The 23112-nt window shown below is 36.3% G+C and overlaps 1 protein-coding gene across 1 annotated transcript in view; it reads left to right on the top strand.

Moving 5' to 3' along the window:
- DPYD (dihydropyrimidine dehydrogenase) overlaps nucleotides 1–23112 on the top strand; it is an 841951-nt gene that overhangs the window by 386865 nt on the left and 431974 nt on the right. Inside the window, exon 12 of the mRNA XM_044238740.1 lies at nucleotides 20403–20587. Within this exon, the coding sequence (XP_044094675.1) occupies nucleotides 20403–20587 (185 nt within the window). The remainder of the gene's footprint in view (nucleotides 1–20402; nucleotides 20588–23112) is intronic.

The following is a 23112-nucleotide window of genomic DNA, read 5'->3' as shown; positions in this document are numbered from 1 at the left end:
ATAGGAACAAAAGACTCTATTCCACATCCCTCTGCATGGAATATATATGTGCTTATTAGGAACACAATTTAATTGAATCCTTCATTAACTACTGTCCCAAATTCTAAAGGCAGTGTGGTGTTTGATTTCTAATTTGATTGCGACAATAAAGTCTCAGCCTTATTTGATATCTTTCCTGTGAAAAACTAAGAGTGGTTCTACCTTTTAAAAATTCTCATCCATTTGCTCTAAGTATGTAAGATTCCAAATCACATTAAATCGGGATTTTATTGTTCAAGACTGATTTTAAAGTCTGTCAGCAAATTAATCACAAGCTACCTCTACTGGCATTTCTAGTCCACAAACATTGCCCTTCAGTGGAAATTTAAAAACCTTTATATATTTCAACAATAGGTATTTTGGGATACATGAAGTCTCCTCTTCTGCTAAACACCAATGTCAAAGTTTATTGAATTGAATGTTCTCTTATTTTGTTTGTTTGGACAGTCTCAGGTTTAAGAGACTCCTTGATTATTCTAAGTTTATCTTCTCTTCTCTTTTTGCTTGGAACCAAATGGCCATTTGTGGAAGTGTGCATATCTTTTCTGTTAGTTTCGAGCTGATGAGGATAATTGTTAGCATTTTCATCAATCTCACAGCTTCATTTTTCCAGTGGAGTTAATAATAACAGTTGGCCTTTTCCTCACCTTCCAGCAGATCTAGGTGACGTAATTTTATGTGGCTTTGAATATGCTTCCAGACAACTGAAGAAAGGCATTCTAGCCCTTGCCATGACCTCTGTGCCCCTTCTATACACTGCATTCAACCATCCTCTCATTTTTTGAAATGTTGACTTTAAAAAGAGCTGTATGCTTTGATCTTCTAGAATTTATTGCAATTTATCTTCCAGTTAGATTGTAAACCCCCAATACATAAAAACTGTACCTTTATAGTAAGTTGGAGTCCCAAGAGTAGCCAACATATTAGTGTGCCTATAGTAGATGGATAATATATAGTTGTGTAATGGACTTGATCCATGTTAAGTTACTAATTTTTTACACCTATTTGTCATTTCTTCCCACTATGTGGCCAGTTTGGTTTATTTATTTTTTTATTTTTTATTTTATTTTTTTTTTAAAGATTTTATTTATTTTTTGACAGAGATCACAAGTAGATGGAGAGGCAGGCAGAGAGAGAGAGAGAGAGAGATTGAGAGGCTCCCCGCTGAGCAGAGAGCCCCATGCGGGACTCGATCCCAGGACCCTGAGATCATGACCTGAGCCGAAGGCAACGGCTTAACCCACTGAGCCACCCAGGCGCCCTATTTATTTTTTTAGAAAATAGAAAAGTTAGATACAGTTCTGTTTTCTTATTGTTATTGATTTTTTTTTCTGTTTTGGCATAAATTTTTGCATTCCTTATAATCCAATATATACTATACCTAATTAGAGGCTGTCTGGTATAGCAGCTCAGAGCATGGGTTCTGGAGCCAGGCTGCACAGCTGGGAACCTGGCTCCCTTAGTCTCTTTGTACTTCATGGTCCCGATCTTTTAAGGAGGGTTGATTATAGTATCTACCTTCTCAAGTTATTTTAAGAACAAATGAATGATATATGTAAAGCACTTAAATATCTGTCTGGCATATGGTAAGCATCTCCTAGATGTTACTATCCTTACATAACAAAGCATATTTTAATAATTAAATTGCATTATATTATGTCCTTGTGATAGTATGAATGTTGTCTAGGAATAAAAGCATTTGAAAATCAAGACTTCATCTGGGAACGTACAGGTTCTGTGGACATGTCTTTGTAAATAAGTAAAGAATGTGCTTTTACATTTATGATCTTTTAAATATGAAAAAGTTTCGTATATTTGGTTAGTTTTTTGCAGAAAAAGATTATATAGACTGTAACTGTATCATACATTTTAAAATGTTTTATTATCAATTCTGATGTTTTTCATACTATCAAAGGGAATGAAATCTTTCAGTTAATTTTTAGTAGTAGTTAGAAATCTCCATTTTGAGTTTCTGCAAATCATTTTTTTTGAAGATTTATTTATTAATTTTAAAGAGAGAGAAAACACAAACAGGAGGGGCTGGGAGTGGGAGAAAGGATCTCAAGCCAACTCTGGGCTGAGTACAGAGCCCAACCTGGAACTCTATCTCCCTCAGGATCCTGACCTGATCCTGACCGGAGCCAAAATGAAGGGTCAGACACTTAACTGACTATACTACCCAGGTGCCCCGAAATCAGGTATATAAAGAGAAAAGGATTTTTTAATAACTTCTTTTCCTCTTAAAAAGGGTGAAATTGGGCCAGGTTTTCATTTGTTTAAATTTTTGATGGATCTCTGTTTCTTTTAAGGAGAGGGAAAAGCACTTTTGAGAATACTAAGTTGGAGTTTTAAGTGCTTGAAAATTAGGGGATGATATAATTAAGATTAAAAGTCTGTGTTTCTGGAAGGGAGACATAGGATGAATGGTGGCAATAAAGCTGACTCAGAATAGTGCTACATGGCACTGCTCTGGAGAGCAAATGACAAAGTGAACTCTCCTGGTATAGCAAGGAATGTGTGGCCCTTCTTCTAGGAAAGGAGTTTATCTACTTCACCGAGTGCCTACATTTTCTTTCTGTTCAGGTTGCTAGAAATAACAAGAAAACACAAAGCCTTCTTTAGTTCTTTCTGGATCTTCAGTGAAACCCTCAGAAACCAACTGCCTTGATATCATTAATTGAAATTAGTTTCATAAAGGGAGTGTTTTGGGGGGGAAAGGATTTTAAAATCACTTACCAGTTCTTTTTATTGGAAAACTCTAATAAAAGTTTTTTAAAACCTCATGGGGGGCGGGTGCTGGGCGGCTCAGTGGGTTAAAGCCTCTGCCTTCGGCTCGGGTCATGGTCCCAGGGTGCTGGGATGGAGCACCGCATGGGGCTCTCTGTTCAGCAGGGAGCCTGCTTCCTCCTCTCTCTCTGCCTGCCTCTCTGCCTACTTGTGATCTCTGACTGTCAAATAAATAAATAAATCTTAAAAAAAAAAACAACCTCATGGGAGTAAATCAAAGGTTCTGCCAATACCAGCTTCTAGTGTAGCTTTGATTCACTTGCCCCTGTACTGAGAAGAAGTGCAGGCCATGGGTTAATGTGCCCTATTCTGGCCTAAGTCAGAGCTAGAAATTGCCAGTTAGGCAAGAAATGGTGTGCACGAGACCCTGACAGTGCAGACTTTCAGGAATTTTTCAAATGTGTCCATTTGTCCTCAGTTACTTATGTGTTAAAGCAAACCTAGGGAAAAGTTTTTTAAGTGAGCACTGGGTGAGCCTGGTAATAATGATTATCTGTGCTTTAAGACATAGCATCAATATGCTTTGCTTGTTTTATTCCTTATTATGGTAATTCACTGAGAGAGTTGGAAACACTATGCCATTTTAATAACTCCCCCTCCCTTTTAAACTAGTGTTTCCACTTTTCAAACAAGGAAACATCTCTTGCAGAAGCTACTGGTTGCACTTAGAGATTGAGCAAATTTTCTTTGAACAATTGTCTACTCTTTGTGGCCTCCAGCTTACAAAATTCCTCTTCTCCCTTACCAAAGATAAAGAGGAGGGGAGAGGAATGGGTACCAGGTTGAGACTATGCCATAATTGGTCAAATTTTCACTGTTGTATGCATTTTTTTTTTTTAAATAAACGGAAATACTGGCAACAAAGTTCCAGGGAGCAGACTGTGGAGTACTGGACTTCATTAGAGACAGGAGAACTTTTTGGTTGACAGCACAAATGTCAGAGTAAGGGGCTTACTGAATAACAGAACTGAGAATGGATGAGATAGAATTGAGAACTAAAACTGGCAGTCCAGTGTAACTTACTGGACATGTTATAGCACAGTAACTCGCATGGGACTTTTCTTTCTACTTCTAAACGTGCTGGGAGGGACTTCAAAAATCTTATATTCTGCTGCCTTCATTTCGCAGGCGTATTTGTTTAACTAATAACCACTGATAGCCTGCTATTCTAGGTGCTGAGCTTAGGTTCTTGGGATAAAGTGCTGAAAAGGCCAATGCAAACATTGTCTCCAGGAATGCAGTTTAACAGGGGAGAGAAACAATGAAGATAAACTGTGCTAGAGGGAAGCACAGAATACAGTCTGAGGGTTCAGGGAAGCTTCCTAGAGGAAGTGGGTTATAACTTAAACTTTGAGGGGTATGTGGGAGTTTACAGGTGGAATGGGGGTGGGAAGGGAGGGAGCCCCAGGGAGATTATGCAACTAGCTCAACAGCACACTGTTAGATTAAGCAGTCATTTTACAGTCATCTTAAAAAGCTATATATATATATAAAAAATCATGTCTTTTTGAAAGTTGTCATCAGCCTACTTATTTCATGCATGTTCTCATCTTTATAAATGAAGGTCTGAATTTTCCATTTTTATTCCTAAAATTGAGCTTTTTATTTTATGATTTTTACCACTCATTCTCTCATGATTCATCATGCAGCAAATATTTCTTAATGTCCAACTATGTTATATGCACTGGCCAGGTGCTAGGAATACAAATAGGAGTAAAAGAGAGTCTTTGCACTTCAGGGATCCATGGGCTAATGGAAGAAACAGGCACATACATGCATACATTGTAACACAATGTGCTAATTTTGAGATCACATTTGGACTGGGTTTTAGAACTTCAGTAGGAGTAACCCTGTTAGAGGGAATATCATACACAAAAATGTAAGCTGACAAATGGTTTCATGTGACCAGGCAATGGTGAGAAATTCTGTTTAGCTAGAGCAGATGATGTGTGATAAAATAAGGGTGGGACATGGGTAAGGGATAGGATGGCAGGAAATTTGGCTACAAGCTTATGTAGACTCCAGAGACTTATATGCTAAACTAGGGATTTTGAATTGTATTCTATAGACATCCGTAACAAATGGAAGTTTTAGATATGGGGGAGATCTTTATTGTTAAGGAGATAATACTGTTAACTGCTTGGATCTTTTTTTTTTTAATATTTTATTTATTTATTTGACAGACAGAGATCACAAGTAGGCAGAGAGGCAGGCAGAGAGAGAGAGGAGGAAGCAGGCTCCCTGCCGAGCAGAGAGCCGATGTGGGGCTTGATCCCAGGACCCTGGGATCATGACCTGAGCCGAAGGCAGAGGCTTTAACCCACTGAGCCACCCAGGCGCCCCAACTGCTTGGATCTTGCACCATTTGTGTATTCTTCAAATAATTGGGAATTAGAAACCATGAAATCATCTTTGAGGTGGTTCATATCAGAAGGCAAATGTGTTTTCTAGTATTGAGCACCTGAATTAGGCAGTTATTCACTCAGTCATGGGTGTGATCCCACAGTGTAGATCCCCTAATGGGAAGGTGCCCCAGTAGGATTGTTGGTACTAGGGAAGGGGGAGAACCTGTGCCCAAAGGGGCAGCTCCTGAAACTATATGAATGACAGAAGTGAGTTATGTATGGCTAATTTCTCCTTCCAAATTCACAAATTATGATTACTAATTTCAGCTTTTTGAGGACTGGTAAGATACAGAGACACCACAATTGTTATAAAAATGATTGTTTCCCTACATGGAAAGAGGCATCAGGAGTATGGAAGAAGCATGTTACTCCACCACAGGTGCAGTAATGTTAAAAAAAAAAAAAAATGGCCTGGAATTAAGATAGAATAGTATCAACAAAACCAATTAAAAGATGGTGTTAGTTTAAGTGGCTTCTGATTAAGGTTCAAGTAGGTGGATCTCCAGAAGAACATTCAGGACAAGACCTATTTCTTTTTTTTTTTTTTTTTTTAATTTTTAATTTTTTTTTTAAGATTTTATTTATTTTGACAGAGAGAGAGATCACAAGTAGGGAGAGAGGCAGGCAGAGAGAGAGAGAGAGGAGGAAGCAGGCTCCCCTCGGAGCAGAGAGCCTGACGTGGGGCTCGATCCCAGGATCCTGGGATCATGACCTGAGCCGAAGGCAGAGGCTTTAACCCACTGAGCCACCCAGGCGCCCCAGGACAAGACATATTTCTTAAATAGAAGAATCATGATTTGGTCATCTGTTTGATTAAAAAGCTTGCATGTGGAGTATCTAGCATGGTAATTTGATGAGATGTTCTTAATGCTGAGAGCGTTCAGGAACACAGCAGATGGAACAGATCTGAGTGAAACAGTGACTTGTTGCATTTGGATTTCCTCACCCGTTCAGCTGGAAAAGGGACTAGAACTCAGGAAATAGAGAATGATTGAAAAATAGACATTGGGAATTATTATATATCATTTGTCTTGTTTTTTTACTGTCACAACCCAGTACCTAGAACAGGGCTATTCATCGATTGACTTGAAGAATGAAAGCTATCATAGCCTTCGGTTGGATAACATCCTCTTAAAAGTATAAGAGAGGATATGTGGTATTTCTTCTGGAATTCCAGAAATATCTCACCTACCACATTATGAAGGGGAAAAGTCAATTTGTTACTGCTGCTTTTCAGGTGGTAAATTATCTTAAGGAAGATATGCTGTCAAGCCTCCTTTATTCCATGATTCTGAACCTTTGCTCTCTTACTGATATGTGTGGTTCTTGACACTACCATTTCATTTTATAAAGCCTAATAATAAGGCATTAATATCTCCTTTGTAATATTTGATCTTATCATGAGAATGAACTCTTTTTAATATTCCCTGTATACAGTCTTGCTTTTAACTATATTTTGGGCAAGAACCGTTCTTAGGAACCCAAAGGTAGAACTGTACATGTTTTCTTCAAAATTGCCCTAATTATCAGATACTTTAATGGCTGGAAGTGAGGATAAAGTGGTGGAATCTATGCAAGTACTGGCATTTCTGCAGAATAACCAACCAAAATAATGGAATCTTTGCAGAGTTTTTCTTTGGAATTATTTTAAAAGGGTGGAGGTGATGGGGAAGGAGGTCAGACTGATAACAGTGTTAAAAGTGGTTTGGAATCAAAATCACATCACTTACAACTGCCTTAGACATCCATTTGAAGTACAACATGATATTTCTGTAATTATTTTACTTCCCTCTAATAACTGCATAGGAATAGGTTTGTTTCCCCAGTGAATAGCTCTGTTCAGAGCCTTCCCTTATCTTTATTTTCCAGGTTTCACTAGTGGTTGATATCATATGCATTCTTACAGGGAGACAGTGGATAAATCAGTAGTTTTCCATCAAATCAAAGATTACATTCAAGAGGTAGAGCAGTGGCATGAAACAACTTTTGCTGGGGAAAGAAAGTAGAAAATGGAAAAATAACATAATTGTTTCAGAGAACAGAAATCACAAGACATAGACGATGTTATTCAACATTTAGTGAATGTAATAGATGTCCGGGGCTTTTCTGACCATGGCCAATTATATTTGTCTTTTAAATGCTAGTTAGCTATTATATACTTAAAGTTTATTCTAAAACCTAATATTCATGTGAAGTATTAAACTACACTAAGCTGCTACACAATGTGAAATCAAGATGTAAAATTTAGTTAAATTATAAAGTAATGATGTATATTTTATACCAATATACTTAGTAATAGGTATTTTGTTTTGCAGATTGTTTTGTTATTGGTTACTTTGCATTTGTATTTTTGGCTAACAGCACAAAATAAAAATAACAATATACCTAATTTAAGATAGTCTTTGGTTAGGTAAGTCATTGACCCGCAAAAGTTGGTGTTTTTTTTTTTTTTTTTATAATTTTTTTTCCTCCAATTTATTTATTTTCAGAAAAACAGTATTCATTATTTTTTCATCACACCCAGTGCTCCATGCAAGCCGTGCCCTCTATAATACCCACCACCTGGTACCCCAACCTCCCACCCCCCAGACCCGCAAAAGTTTTAATTGTATCAATTAGAAAATTACATTGGATCATATTTAATATCTATCTTCCAAAAATGGAAGCTACTCAATTCAAATGGACTATATATGTAATTTATTAGGTGTCCCAAATGTGCAGGCTTTGCTGGAGGAGAAAGCCAGCATTAATATTAGTATCCATTCAGAGGTCCCACCCAACATTTATAGAGACTAATGCCAACCTTTTTTTTCATGTTAGCCATACTTACATTTTGTAATTATGAATCTCTCTAAAGTGTTTTCAAAGGACCTTTATTTACTAGCCATTTGTTCTTATATGTGAATGAATGAAAGAGTGTCAAGCATATTATGCACTATATGCTTGACAAATATCCAGTGATTATCCAAGTCCTCTGAAAAGTGTATTGACAAATCACTTGATTTAATATGTCCCCGTTATTTTCCCCTGTATTTGTACACTGCTACCTATGAACTTCTACCTCCTTAGTATTGAGGCATTATTCTCATACGTTAGAATCTAAAATTAGCCCCCTTCACCCATGGTGGGATTGAAACCAAATACCTCAATTTAATTTTGATACCCTTTTAATATCCCCTCCTACATACTCATGGGACCTTATTTCCCATTCTTTCGTTCTGTATTTGCTAAGTATATTCGTTTCTGTATTAGGTCCTCTACATTGTCCCTGTCTACTGGAGCTTTCAGTCTAATAGAGAGAGAAAAATATACCTAAATAAAAATGCCATTAGATAGATAGTGACACAAGGAGAAATAGATAACCTGTTAGTGTAACACTCAAGGTGGAGAGATGACTTTCAGCTTTAAGAATCAAAGAAGGTTTTATGGAAGCAATGGCATTTGTAGAGATGAGGATTGGGGAGGACTTAAGAGAGCAGAAATAGGGAAAGCACATTTTAGCACAGTGAACAGTTAGATATGTACACAGAATGGTCACTTTGGCCAGATCATAATGAGTTGCTGTAAAGGGGGAAAATATATTGTTGCTAACTTACAACTTGGTTTTAATGTTAGGCTAAGGTATCTGAATTTTACTCAGAAGTTGGTGGATACTAGAAGTCTAAAGGAGCATGCTGATTAAATATGTTTTCCTCATACACAGAGGGAAGATAGAAATACGTGTGTCTGTTTTGGCTCCTGTTCTTCTCCTACTTCTCTCTGTATATCTTATATATTCTAAATTATATTGACAGTAGGACTTTAGGGTAGTTTATTAATATTTTAAAGATTTTATTTATTTATTTATTTATTTGACAGAGAGAGATCACAAGTAGGCAGAGAGGCAGGCAGAGAGAGAGGAGGAAACAGGCTCCCCGCTGAGCAGAGAGCCCGATGCGGGACTCGATCCCAGGACCCCGAGATCATGACCCGAGCCAAAGGCAACGGCTTAACCCACTGAGCCACTCAGGCGCCCAGTTTATTCATATTTTAATCCAAAGTACCCAGCACAGTCCCAAGCGTTCACTGAATAAATGGATGAATGGATGAAAAAATGAAGAGATGGATGAATATTAGGATGACCATGTTGGGAAGGACCAGAATAGAATGAAATGACTGTTTTATTCAGAATGTCCCTACAGAAAATCCATAGTAAAGACAAAAGCATATGAAAGTGGTATTTATATCAAGGTCAGCAAGTCTCCCTTCTGTTGAGGGAATCATCAGATGCTGGACACACTCACTTGCATTGAAAAGATAGCCTCCTGACTGGTCATTTTGCTTTTTTCCTCACTTCTATATAATCCTACCAATATCAAACAGAAATTATACCATGTCACTCCCCTATTCCAAACCCTGCAGTGGTTTCCTCCTTTATTTAGAATATAGTTCTTCTCAGAACTTATAAAGGCCTCCTTGATGAAGCCCCTACTTCTCCCTCAGACCCCTCTCACCTCTTTGCTTGCTTCCTTTCATCTGCATAAGGCCTCCCTTCCTCCTGCTTGCTTCACCCTAATGCTTCCACAGTGCTTCCCTCTGCCTGCAGTGATCTGCCTCGAGATCTTCACACGCTGGCCTATTCTTAGCCTTCCTGTTTTAGCTCAGATGTCATCTCATTAAAGAACCCTCCATGACCCTCCATCTCCCTAGATCTAAAGCACTTCTCCCCCCTTCTTACTCCCCTCAGTATAACACCCTCTTCCATTAGTCCTCTTCATAACCATCTTCACTATCATCAGTTCACTTACTTTTTGCTTTCTGTCTCCTACCTTCTGCCAACTGAAATGTATACCCCACAAGGACAGATCCCTTATTACAGTTTACTATAGTATCTACAGCAAGATTTAGTACATGGTAGACAATCAAACAGTTGCTCATTGAATGGATGAATGCAAGCTAGGACCTTAATTTTTTCCTATGCAATCGTGATTAAACTCCGGAAAGAATATCCTGTGTGTACTGCCTTGCTGTCTTTGCCAGATCCTCTGTCCTTAGCCCCTTTAACTGCCTTTTGTTTTCATCATTCACCTCATATTCCATCTTATACTGCTCACTGACCTTCCAATCACCAAACTTAGTTACCTACCTTACATTTCTCTTGTATTTTACGTCTTGAAATTATCCTTCTTGGTTTTTGTGGCTCAGAAATGCCTTGAGTCTCACAAAATGCTGACGATTCCCCCTCTGGCTTTAATTCAGGTTGTGCTTGCTGCCACTTTGAAAACTAACTGGTTGACTCTTACCTGGATTTATGTTTTTGATTAACTTTATCCATCATTGTGACTATATCTAATCCCAAAGTACAGAGCTCTCCTGAGTTCTAGGTGTATACCTATCTCCAAATGTCCCTGAAGACCTCCAGGCTTTTATAGTTGGTACCTCTGTAGCTAATTTGTAGTTAGGTTCAAACCCTAATACTGTGACTTGGGTCACTTACCTCACTCTCCGTTTCCTCAACTGTAAAACTGAAATAACATCTATTCTGTGTGCATTCAAAGAAACCATATATATATATTGCCTAGGTCTGAGCCAGCCACGTGTTCATGGAGGCATTCTCAATAAATGTTTGTCATTATTATCATTGTGAATGCATAACCTTCGCCAATACCAAAGGTGTTTCTTGACTGCATGGTAATACCACTCATGTTCATATAAAGAAGTTGTATTTTTGAATTATGCATTTAGTTATGTATTAAAATTGTTTAAAATATATTCTACTATATGTTTTAAGTTTGCATTGAAGTATGCCTACAGCCGATTGACAAGGGAAAAAAAGTCGTAAGATGGATATCAAAAAATAACATTAATGAGCTGCTAAAGCTAAAATTACAGGAACTTATGAAATTGGTTAAACATAAAAACCATTAAACTGTTTACTGAAGCTTCACAGATATACTGCAGCTAATGAGCATTTCTGCTATTTAAATAAGCCCAAATTGAACACACATTACATGGATACATAATTAGTCATGGCAGTCAAACACACATAGACTTACTTTTAAAGCTCTATTTAGGGAATCTTTTCCATTTGATTTATTTTGTTAATTAAAATATTTTTCAGTATTCACTTATATTTTAATAATATTGTTTTCACCAGTAGTATAATTTACTACCAGCTTTCTGTTTGTTTTTATTTATGCTTTAAATGCAGCAAATGGGGATTTTATATTAAACATTTTTCTTAATCCCTTTCTTTAATTATTTATATCACTTGATGGTATCATTCAGCATTTTAAAAGGTTCTTTCACTGGGAAGTATATATAAAATATATCAGTAGCCTTTCTACTTTTTTCCACTGACTCCTAATTATCAAGAAGTATTAAGCACCCAAATGTGCATAGAATTATGATGATTATGGTCCAAATCAGATTAAAGGATGATCTATTCCTTCCAGGAGTTTGTAATCTTAAGTAGATGGTATCATTGAATATAAATAAGCAAATCAAAGTACGGCATTTGGGAATCCAACAGAGAATTTGAAAACAATCCCCATATATTTCCTTCAAGGACACTGACCTCCTTGTGGAGATCTCTCCCAGATAAAATGAAATCAAATCTTCAAGGAGTTTAGAGTTTTAAGTAGATGAAATTATTGCAGAGAAATAAGCAAATCAAGGTGAAGTGCTTGGACAGTTTTAATTCTTAATTGATTAGTTGGTCAGTTTAGGAAATGAGAATAGGACTCCCTGTAGAATACAAGTAAAACAAAAGGAGTTGCTACAGGCTATTATTGACATCCTTTTTTTTTTTTTTTTTTTTTTAACTTGGGGAGCCTAAGCTTAGTCTACTCATGGAGGGGAGGAATATTAAATCAGTACTTCCCCACTGCCTGAATTCTACAAGCATATATAAACTGAATATTATTTAACTGTAGCAGTAGGGAAATTGAATAGTTAAATCAATCAAAAGAAATAACCAAATGCCTATTGTTTCCTAGTCAGTGTGTTTGTCACTAAAGAAGTTTTTCTTTTTTTTAGAAACTTTTTTTTTTTAAAAAAAGGAAAATATTTGGATTTCCTCTCTACAGTGAGCTATCTGTAATTGTGGAAATATGATCTACAAGAAAAATAATCAAGACAGGACAATGTGAGTGCTGAATAAATGGAATGGACAACTATTACATTTTTCATCGAGTTCCTCTCTTACCAGTTTGTGCTAGATGCTGGGGAAGGAGCAGATATGGTCCCTAAACTCAAGGAATGGTGGAGGCAAAGTAACTAGAATGAAGTCACATAGTGGCTAGGTTAACAGAAAGTGGTTGTGGTTAATTTAACAAAGTAGGAAAAGAAAAGTTTCCTTAGGAAGAGTTGACCTAAAGGCTATTATCTGTAAAGCTGGTCAAGATTAGAGTTCTTCGCTGTCTCTCTACACCCCCTCTGCTTCATTTTAATTACTCTGATGGCTCCCAGTTTTGAAACTTTAGAAGACTATTTTTTGGCCCATTCCTGGCTTCTTGTTCCTATACCAAAGGTCAATTGCAAGGAGGTTTTTGGAGTCAGAAATAACTGGATTCAAAAAAGAGCTGTGCCACCCCTTGGCTATATTTAAGATGATAATACCTACCTTAAAGAATTATTTTGTGCTCTAAATGAGACTATTATATGGGAATATACAGCATCATACCTGCCTCATACAAGGGATCAATAAATGTTCATTGTTTTTCTTAATGTTCTTCATTAGGTGAAGAGATATAAATGAGATGTAAGAGGTAACTAGGAGAGTTTCCTTTGCATGAATTGTCAGAATATGGTAACTGACTGGAGGTTGAAATCAATGGAGAGAAGAGTCAAAGATTATGCCAAGATTTTTAAGATTGATTTCTGTGTCCTTTGAGAAAGGAGAATAGGAAAAAGGTGAAGAGTGATCATGGAGGTAGGTGGAAAATCAGAAACTGTGGTGTCTTTGAAGCCAAGCAAAGGGACATTTAAGAGGAGGAAGTGATCATCTGTTCAGTGCTGCTAAGAAATGGAGGAAGGCAGTACCACCGTTAGGGTGAGACAAGTGAGGTGCCCACCTGCACTTGAGCCTGAGGTTCTGAGCCTGGGGACCTTCTTAAGTTTTATTCTTCAGGTACCTTTCTCACCTCATCCTGGCCTGGTCCTAAAACAAGGTAGTCACTGAGGAGAGTCACTGGATGTGGCAACTAGAGCTAATTAATCATCTTAGTGAAAAGAGTTTTAGTGAAGTTTTTGGAGGCAAGTGGAATGGTTTAAAAATAAAAAATACTGTACATGTATGTACATGCTTATGAGAAATAATTTAGAGAGAGTGGCAAATAATAGAATATGTAATCTAGAGAGCAAAATGCCTACTAAGTAAGAGGAAAAGATCCTAGGGTTCATGTGGAGGAACTGACCTTTGATAAGAGGGAGAGTTCTATAATTATTATAAATAAGAAGGAAGAAAAGGCACCTGGGTGGCTCAGTCAGTTAATCATCAACCTTTTGATTTCCATTCACGTCATGATCATAGGGTTGTGAGATCCAGCCTCACATTGAGCCCCATGTGGGGCTCTGTATCCGTGTTGGGCATGGAGCCTGCTTAAGATTCTCCCACTCCCTCTCCTTCTGCCCCTCTTCCCCACACCTGGCTCTCTTAAAAAAAAAAAAGGAGAGAAAGAGTGGACACAGTTCCAGTAGGTTTATAGTTTGGACAATGGGCTCCCATATAATGGATTCAATGTTCTTTATGAAATATAAGAGAAGGCCTTCTCCTACAGTGAGGGCAAGGAAAAGGAGCTTGGTTGATCAAAAGTTTGAGGAGAAGAGAAAAGGTATAAATGGCTCTCACAATGAGTAAAAGATATGTATGAAAGAGCAAGCTTACAAGCTTACTAGTATCAGTCATGAAATAGCGAAAGCCGGATGGAGAAGCTTGTAAGCTGAGTTTTGGATTTAGTAATTGGAAGGGACAGTGCAGTGTCCACACTGGAATCTCGAATAGGCAGCTAAAAGAGCCAGGACAAAAGAGCTTGAAGTTGTGACTGAAGTCATTTTCATAGAGATGATATTAAAAACACATGACTCAATCAGAGAAGAAGAATGAGATAAGGAAGAGCCCAAGCCCAAGACGGACAGTTTAAAGATAAGAAGAGCCTGAATAGAGTAGCATTGTGCAAATCAAAGAAAGAGATCAAAATGAATGTGATATAAATATCAGATGCTACCGGAAGGCAGAAGGGAGGAGGACTGAGGTCACAGAGTTTAGGGACCATTGAAGATCATATTTCCATTAGAGGGACAGCCTGGAAGGAATAATTGGGTGGTGAAGAAGGTAGGTAGTCAGGGGAAATGACTCTAAAATTAGGTAAAGGGGGAGGTTAGAATAAGAAAAGAGAACCATGCCAAAACTAACGTTTTTCAAAATAGATGAGAGGAGAGCGGAAATATGGGAAATACAATATTCTAAAGAGAGTTAGAGATGTTTGAGGTCCTGGCGGAGTGAGAAGGTGCAGAATCAACGTTAACATTTGAGGGTTTTACAGTAGGACAATGATGAATCTTCACTGTGGGTTCCATTGTGTCTGTGAATGGACTGCATACTGATTCCAGTACTTAGGCAGAAGGGAGACGTGAAGAAAAGCTCATGCATGCAGACTTGATATTGTGAGTAGAAAGCATTCTCTGGGCCTCTCCCTTCCTTACCCCAGGTTATTTTATTGAAGCAGAACTCTGATATCCTGGCCCTGTAATTAGAATTCATTTGCTCTTGGTGAGATTTTGCTTTCAGCTCTGAATTACTGAGATTATCTCCTCAGCTCGCCTTTTTGTTTCATTGTGCTTTGGTCCTATTGGCTAATAGGTTATGCAAAATTAAACAACAAGCATATAGATGAATCCATCCATGTTTTCAAGATATCATTTTATTATAAATGCTGAAATTTTTTAGCCCCCCCATTGTTTTACAGCATTGCAAGCACTCCAAAGAATACTAATAATCCTTCTTCATTATGATTTCTGTTGTATTGTTTTATTGTTTATGCAGAATTAACTTATATTTATGTACTAAAATATAACATTCTTGACATCTTTTTATAAATACTGAGAAATATACTTGTCATATGCTCGTGGGTTTCTCTTCTATGTATATGACAGCACAGCTACATCAGTTTAATTGACCTTGGCAATCTGCATCTGCTAGTGATGTGTCCCTGAGGGACGGTTTCTGCAATTTTAAGCTGTGGCTTATTGAAGAACTTGTGTGTCACAATACAATTAAGTCTATATAAAAAAATCATTTCATGCATAACATTAAATTGACTAAAAGTTCTTATTTCAAAACCATTTCTTGTTTTAAAGCCACCTCAGAGTGTCTTTGTTTTTTAAATAAGCTCATTTGAACATAGTAGTAATTAAAGCAGAAAATTAACATAAATCTTGAATGTTTGGTATGAATTAAGGATGTTTTCGTTCTTTTTAAAGACTGCATAAAATTCCAGGCACCATATCACTTAACACATTTCTCTCCCATTTGCAGAATAATATAGGCTGTGAATAAGCATGTTTTAGGGTTCTTTTTCAAGTTCTTTTTCTGTTCAACTGTGGAGCCACTGGGACATATGCTGCAGCCTCCATCAAGATGCAACCTCATGGAAATCTGTGGGAAAAGTGCGCATATCATAACAGAAAATCCCTCTCCCCTCACTCCCGTTATTTTATAAACAAGGAAGAAAAAATACAATCCTTCTATTAATATTCATTTAACACTTCATAGGAAATGGCAAGCAGTTATTTGGTTTGCAAATGTAAATATACATTTTTCATCCACTTATGCTTTCACTCCTTCCAAGCTAGATAAAGTCAGAACAGAAGATGTGCTTCTGAGATTTATTTTCATTGTATTTCAAGTTAAATCTATCAGCAGAGATGTAAGGGAGCTGTGAGGAGTTCATAGAAGTATAGTTATAATGATGAGGAGGATGAAAGTCTTCCTCATAAGAAGCAGCTAAATAAATGAACTTCTTTCTGACAAATTATGCATAAAATACATAGGGATTTTTTTTCACCGTATCCTCAATTTGAGTTCTAAATTGAATACTTTGAAGCTTACAAAATATGGTTAGATAATAGGAATTACTATATCTCAAGAGTCATTGAAATCATGAAAGGTGTTATTTGGATTCGTAATCTGAGCCAAAATTTCAATAAATTAATGGATTATCTCCCTCTTCCTTTATGTCTATTTTATTATAAATTTTGGAATTTATGTATATACAAATATACAGATGGATGCATATAGATCATACACTTAAATACAGAGCCCGCTGTGCCAACAGGGAAATTATCCTAGTCATTTGATATTCAAGTTGTAATGAACAGTCATTCTTGCATTAGCTCCTTAATGCCACTGATAGAAAGCTTTTTTTTTTTTTTTACCTACTGTAGCATTTCTTTTATAATCATATAAGTTGTCTATATTCTATTTTGCCAAAAATCCCTTGTAGATATTGACAAATCAACATATGGATTTTTTTTTAAGATTTTATTTATTTATTTGACAGAGAGAGGGAGATCACAAGTAGGCAGAGAAGCAGGCAGAGAGAGAGGGGGAAGCAGGCTCCCTGCTGAGCAGAGAGCCCGATGCAGGGCTCGATCCCAGGACCCTGAGATCATGACCTGAGACAAAGGCAGAGGCTTAACCCGCTGAGCCTTTCAGGTGCCCCAATCAACATATGGATATTAAAGTGGAAACAAATGATCTCTATTTTGAGTGATGTAAGCTTTTCTGTAATGTATTAATAACATCATAACCTACTGCTTGACCTCGTTTTTTCTACTTATTTTTAAAATGAAACTATGGACATGCTAGACTTGAAGTCTTCTAAAAAGATTAGGGAGAAAATTGAGTAGAGAGTTTTTAAAAGGGGACTGAGATAATTTTCAATACGAGAGAAAAATCCTTTTTTGGAACACAGTGTCAGAGAGTTGTTTGATTATTAGTGAAGTTAGCTGGATATTACAAATGATAAAATAATTAAAACAGTTAATATTCACATCCAAGACTTCAAGGATAAATGAATCAAATATTGAGGAAAGAGTATATTTTCAAAAGTAAACATAAGTATGTATGAATGTTTGAGACATAGACTCATACAATGCATACATCATGGAAAGACCCATGAATGAAATAGTGCTTTTGAATTCACAAATAAATGCTTCTAGGATGGCTTACGGTGTTGGTGCTAAATATTTTAAGAAAAGCAAGATTTACTTAATAAACTTACAGAAACAACTCCTGACTACTTATTGACCAAGTTAGTGATGGAGCTCTAATATTAAAGTAAATCACACTATGTACCTTTTTAAGTCACAAGGAATTATAACGCATATTACTTAAAGAACTTCCCTTTCATTCGGCAGGCATTTAGTCAGCACCTGGTGTGTATAATGCACTGTACTCAAGGGTTAATTCAAGTTTTGTGAGGACTGAAGCTTATTAATAATTTGAGGTCTCCTTTATTAAAAAAAAAAAAAAAAAAGAAAAAGGATTACAAATTCAAATTTAGGCACAGGGCCTTAAAAGAGGACCATGCAAGTGAGAGACCCTGAAGCTTAAGCTTTAAAAACTTCACAGTATATATGTCTTTGACTGTAATAGCTGCTATGGGAAATCAAAGATAACTAAGGCATAATCCCTACCTTGCTCAAGCTTAGAGTGAAATCTGTCCTAACCTTCAAGGATACTCCTGTTAAAAAAAAAAAAAAAGTGAAGAATATATATAAAAGGGTTTGATCTCCTGGTGAAATAATTTTGGATTCCTTCTCATTTAAAAATCTTTATTTCAGTTCTCTATATAGAACAAAGGCATATCAAAGTCTTGGACAAATAAGGTCATTTCTTACAGGAGAATTATTTTTTATTCACTCTATCTCACATTATATAAACCATTCAATGGTGGTGTGTTCCAGTTACCATTATTATTGTAATAGGTTGAATTGATAAGCCATGCTCACTATTGACTTTTTTGCAACTCAAGTAACTGTCAACAGATGGTGGTGATGATCTGTTAAGCGTTGGAGAAAAATGATAAAGGTATCTTTTCATGTGACCTTTAAAGACATTAGAAAGATCTTCTCAAAATGCCGTTCTGCATTGAAAATAATTACATGAATATTTAATTTTACTCTCAACGAAAGGTGAAATCACATCAGAGATATTATCACTATCAGATTTTTAAAATAAAAACCTGAGCACAATAACATTACCCCATCTGTTCATTCATTCATTCATTCATTCATTCATTTATCCATTCACTCATGCATTTACTTGAGTGTCTCCTATGCTGCAACTATTGTAGTAGGCTTTGTGGTACAGTGGCCAGCAGCATGGACACATTGCTATTCTCATGGAACCTACAGTCTTGTGGGGAGCAGATAATCAACAGTAATTCTGTAAATAGTTTTCTAAAATTCTAATATTCTGCAGATAGAAAACTACAAAGGTTTATTTTTATGTCTTGCTTTTCTATTATTGTTTAGAAGAAATGGTTTTAGGATCAGAATTTTTTTTTTTTTACATTTGGTGGTTTTATTTTAAACTTGACTCATTAATTTATTTAAGAAATAACTTTTGTGTTCCAAAAATTTACAATCTATTTATATTCTCTTTTGAATGAAAGTAAAGAATAGCACCGAAAGTCTGTCCCAAGATGCTGTATTTAAAATTCATGACATGAATACCTGGAGAGAGCATTTAATCTGGAACACTGGCTCAGCTTGCTCCATTATAGATGGTGCTACTATCTTTATGCCCTTCTTCTCTTGATGAACCCTTTTGGTAACTTTCATCTTTGACCTCTTCCAGTTATTAGAATTATGTGTGTACTCAAGGATATTTCTTTAAATATTTTTCTTAAAGGAACTCAAAATCTTTCTTGTCCCATAACACATTTAGATTCATTATAACATGACAAATAATTTAAATTTTTTTTACAAAGCAATATGCACAAAGAACCAATGGTAGTGTGTGCATTTGTTGATTTTTATAAAATAGAATCTGATAGCTAATGTAGCTGTATTCTGGGTCCACTGAATTGCTTAACATTAGGTGCAAATAATTTGGTTAAAATGTAGAAGATTTTATAGCAGCAATGTCTATAATAGCCAAACTATGGAAAGAACCTAGATGTCCATCAAAAGATGAATGGATAAAGAAGATGTGGTATATATACACAATGAATACTATGCAGCCATCAAAAGAAATGAAATCTTGCCATTTGCAACGATGTGGATGGAACTAGAGGGTATCATGCTTAGTGAAATAAGTCAATTGGAGAAAGACAACTATCATATGATCTCCCTGATATGAGGAAGTGGAGATGCAACATGGGGAGGTTAAGAGGGTAGGAGAAGAATAAATGAAAGAAGATGGGATTGGGAGGGAGACAAACCATAAGTGACTCTTAATCTCACGAAACAAACTGTGGGTTGCTGGGGGGAGGGGGGTTGGGAGAAGGAGGGTGGGGTTATGGACAATTGGGGAGGGTATGTGCTATGGTGAGTATTGTGAAGTGTGTAACCTGGCGATTTACCCCTGGGGATAAAGATATATGTTTATAAAAATTTTTTTTAAATTTTTTTAAAAAGTAGAAGATTTTGTCTTGTTTTATTTATAAAATTTCTTATTGTGAAGGGAAGAGACTGGCCATTGACCCAAATTCACAGTATAACTTTTACCTGTTACACACAGGAACAAGTTTAGGATTGTATGAGTAATATCATATTCATAAAAATAATGGTGTGGACAAAGAAATTTTTAGAAAATTCATTTTATGTTCATTTAAAGAGATTTAAATGGATTTTATACACATTAAAATATTTGAAAGGATGTGCTTCCCTTCTTTTTGGATCTGTACTTTCTAGACAATAAATACTAGATCTGATATATTGCCCAAATCTGTAATCTTTAAAATCTACATGTGAGGTATACTTTGCATTGATTAAGTCAGTATGCTTTAGATGTATTGTTAACTCAGGTATTTCATTAACTTTCCATTTTTATGGTTCATTAATAACAGTTGTTTGAATCCCGAGAACAATAATTAAGTCATAATTTTTCTTAATTTTCAAATTATTGTTACGTGATGCACTGATTAGTCATTGCCTCTTGTCTTTCATTTTTTTTTCTTCCAGTAAAAGAAGCCTTGAGCCCTCTAAAATTTAACAGATGGAATCTCCCAGAAGTAGATCCAGAAACTATGCAAACCAGTGAACCATGGGTGTTTGCAGGTGGTGATATTGTTGGTGTGGCTAATACTACAGTGGAATCAGTGAATGATGGAAAGCAAGCTTCTTGGTACATCCACAAATATATACAGGTGGGCATTTGTCATCACTTTTAGCCATTTTTTTCCAATGGATATATACTTCTTCATTTATTTTTTCTATGCATTCATATGAGCATTTATATATGGTAATATATGACATATACCTATACATATATCTGCTTGGACAAAATTTTTTTAACATGGACTGGATAGCACAACTGCTTAACTGATTGAAGATTCAGTGTGCATTTCTATAGGGAAATCCCATGAAGTTATTAGTTCTGCTGTGTTCAAAATATTTATCAATGACTTAAAGACATAGATAATACATTTATCAAATCTGAATGGTACACAATGTGATAGCAGATAAGATCTATATTCCTAATGATCTTACACAGTCCAGAAAACTATGTTGTCTGACCATTTGAATGAGATGGATTCCTATCCATTTCCCCAATTATATGCACCTAATTGAAAAGAAAACAAATATTTTTTAAATTTTGATTGTAATTTTTTCACTCTTTAATATTATGAAACAAACGCAGAATATAAAAATGATAAAATATAAAGTTGAACATACTCTTACAGTAACTGGGTGGTTATGGGGAAGAAAAAAGCCATAATTACTACATCTCAGTTGTCTACTTTTTGACAAAATGCTTTGTTTTCTTCTTGCTCTGTAATTGGATTAAATGTAGATATAGTGTTCTCCTTTATACAAAATGTTTCTGGAAAGGTTTACTCTTATAAATACAATTCTTCTTTCTTTCCTATTTGGGAAAGACTCTATTCATAACATGCTGTCTGCCTTTCTTTCAATTTCTTTTGTTTGTTTCCCACACACTGACAAAATTCACTTTGCCTTTAATGTCTCCCTGAATATTTCTCTTCCTCTTTGCCATGACCATTTAGTCTTTACGGTTGTCCTCATATCCTTTTTCTGTAACCTATGCAGGACTTCTTACTACCAGGTACAGCCTGGACTTGGTACTGATTGTATCATATTTTTTATGTTCAATTCCCTGACCTAATCCCACCTCAGCCCAGCATCTCTGAGGAGTGGGGCTTGGGTTGTTGTGGTCTGGGTTGTAGCTGGTTTCTAAGGTCTCTAAAAATGGGTGTAAACCAGCTTACAGGTCATGCATAGAGGTAAAAATGTGATTTAGGAAACAACATTGTGTGGAGATGACAAATCTAAAATTAAGAATGCTGTCCAAATCAGTCCTAAGTCCAAAGGGATGAGACTTAGGGAAAAAAGGGAAAAGGAATGCAGTTTTAACAGGCAGAAACCTGGGAACCCAAGAGAGCAAAAGCTGGTAGTAGCTTCTGCTCCAGTCTTTGTCACACCTATATTTTGGAGAGTCTCCATAGCCTCCAAGATACACAGTGGAGAGGTTCAGCTGCCCAAGATGGACGCCTGATTTGGCTCCTCTTGCTCATTCTGTTGCAAAAATTATCACCCTGTATTTCTTTTTTTTTTTTTTTTTAAGATTTTATTTATTTATTTGACAGAAGGAGAGCACAAGTAGGCAGAGAGGCAAGCGTGGGGGGAGCAGTCCCCCCCACTCTCCCCCAGCAGAGAGCCCGATAGGGGGCTTGATCCCGATAGCAGAGGCTTTAACCCACTGAGACACCCAGGTGCCCCTCACCCTGTATTTCTATCTCCTCATTTTACTCTTCTTGTCACAGCACTCTCAATAGTCCCAGTTGTCCCTCTGTATAACTCCCTCATCTGTATTTCCATCTCTGTTCTTCCGTGATCCAGCTGTCTGCTGATAATCTTCACATGTGTGTCTCATTATATTTCAGATTTACTGGACATCACTTGGTTACCTACATTTCTACTTCACTGCTATTAAACTAAACATACTCTCCCAAATCTGTTCCACCTCCAATATTTAACATTTCTGATACCCAGCTTCAAAGCCTCTAAATCAGTGTTCATTATACATCTAATTACTGACTTCTAGATTACTTAAGACTAATACAGTTTTCAAATTCCATTTTGAAACCAAAATAGGCCTCACAGCTTTTTATTTTACTGTGTAATGGCATTAAAGCAAGCACTTGAATACATGAAATTATAACAAATACTCTATTATATATACAAGAAATAATAAAGTTTGATGAGAAAAGTAGAAAACAATATAATCTCAGAATAAGCTACTTCTTAAAATATAGGTGAAAAATTTATACTAGTGTGTTTATGCATACATATTTTTCTCATTATAAGATAATACTGTTGTACACATCTTTACTTATGAACTATTTATTTAAATTTTATTCTCTTTCTCTCTCTCTCTCTCTCATGTATACTCTTTCATATACTTCCGTTAATTTGCTTGCTTTTTTGTGCTGAATACAATTTTTGGTTGACCATACATCTCACTTACCATTCTGTTAACTTCTTGAAGAAATGAGACTAGAATCAGGAGATAGGAGAAAAGGCCCTTGTGCGAGGCCAGATGACACCTAGTGAATGCATAAATTCAGTCTGCAAGAGTAAAAATGGTGGGAAGTCAGAGATACTGAACAGATCTGAAAAGTAAAATTGAATGAGGGACAGTGGAAAATGG

The sequence above is a fragment of the Neovison vison genome, chromosome 2, assembly GCF_020171115.1.
Source record: "Neovison vison isolate M4711 chromosome 2, ASM_NN_V1, whole genome shotgun sequence".
Taxonomy (NCBI): domain Eukaryota; kingdom Metazoa; phylum Chordata; class Mammalia; order Carnivora; family Mustelidae; genus Neogale; species Neogale vison.
Note: the sequence above shows the minus strand (reverse complement) of the source record. Positions and strands in the feature narration are given on the sequence as shown.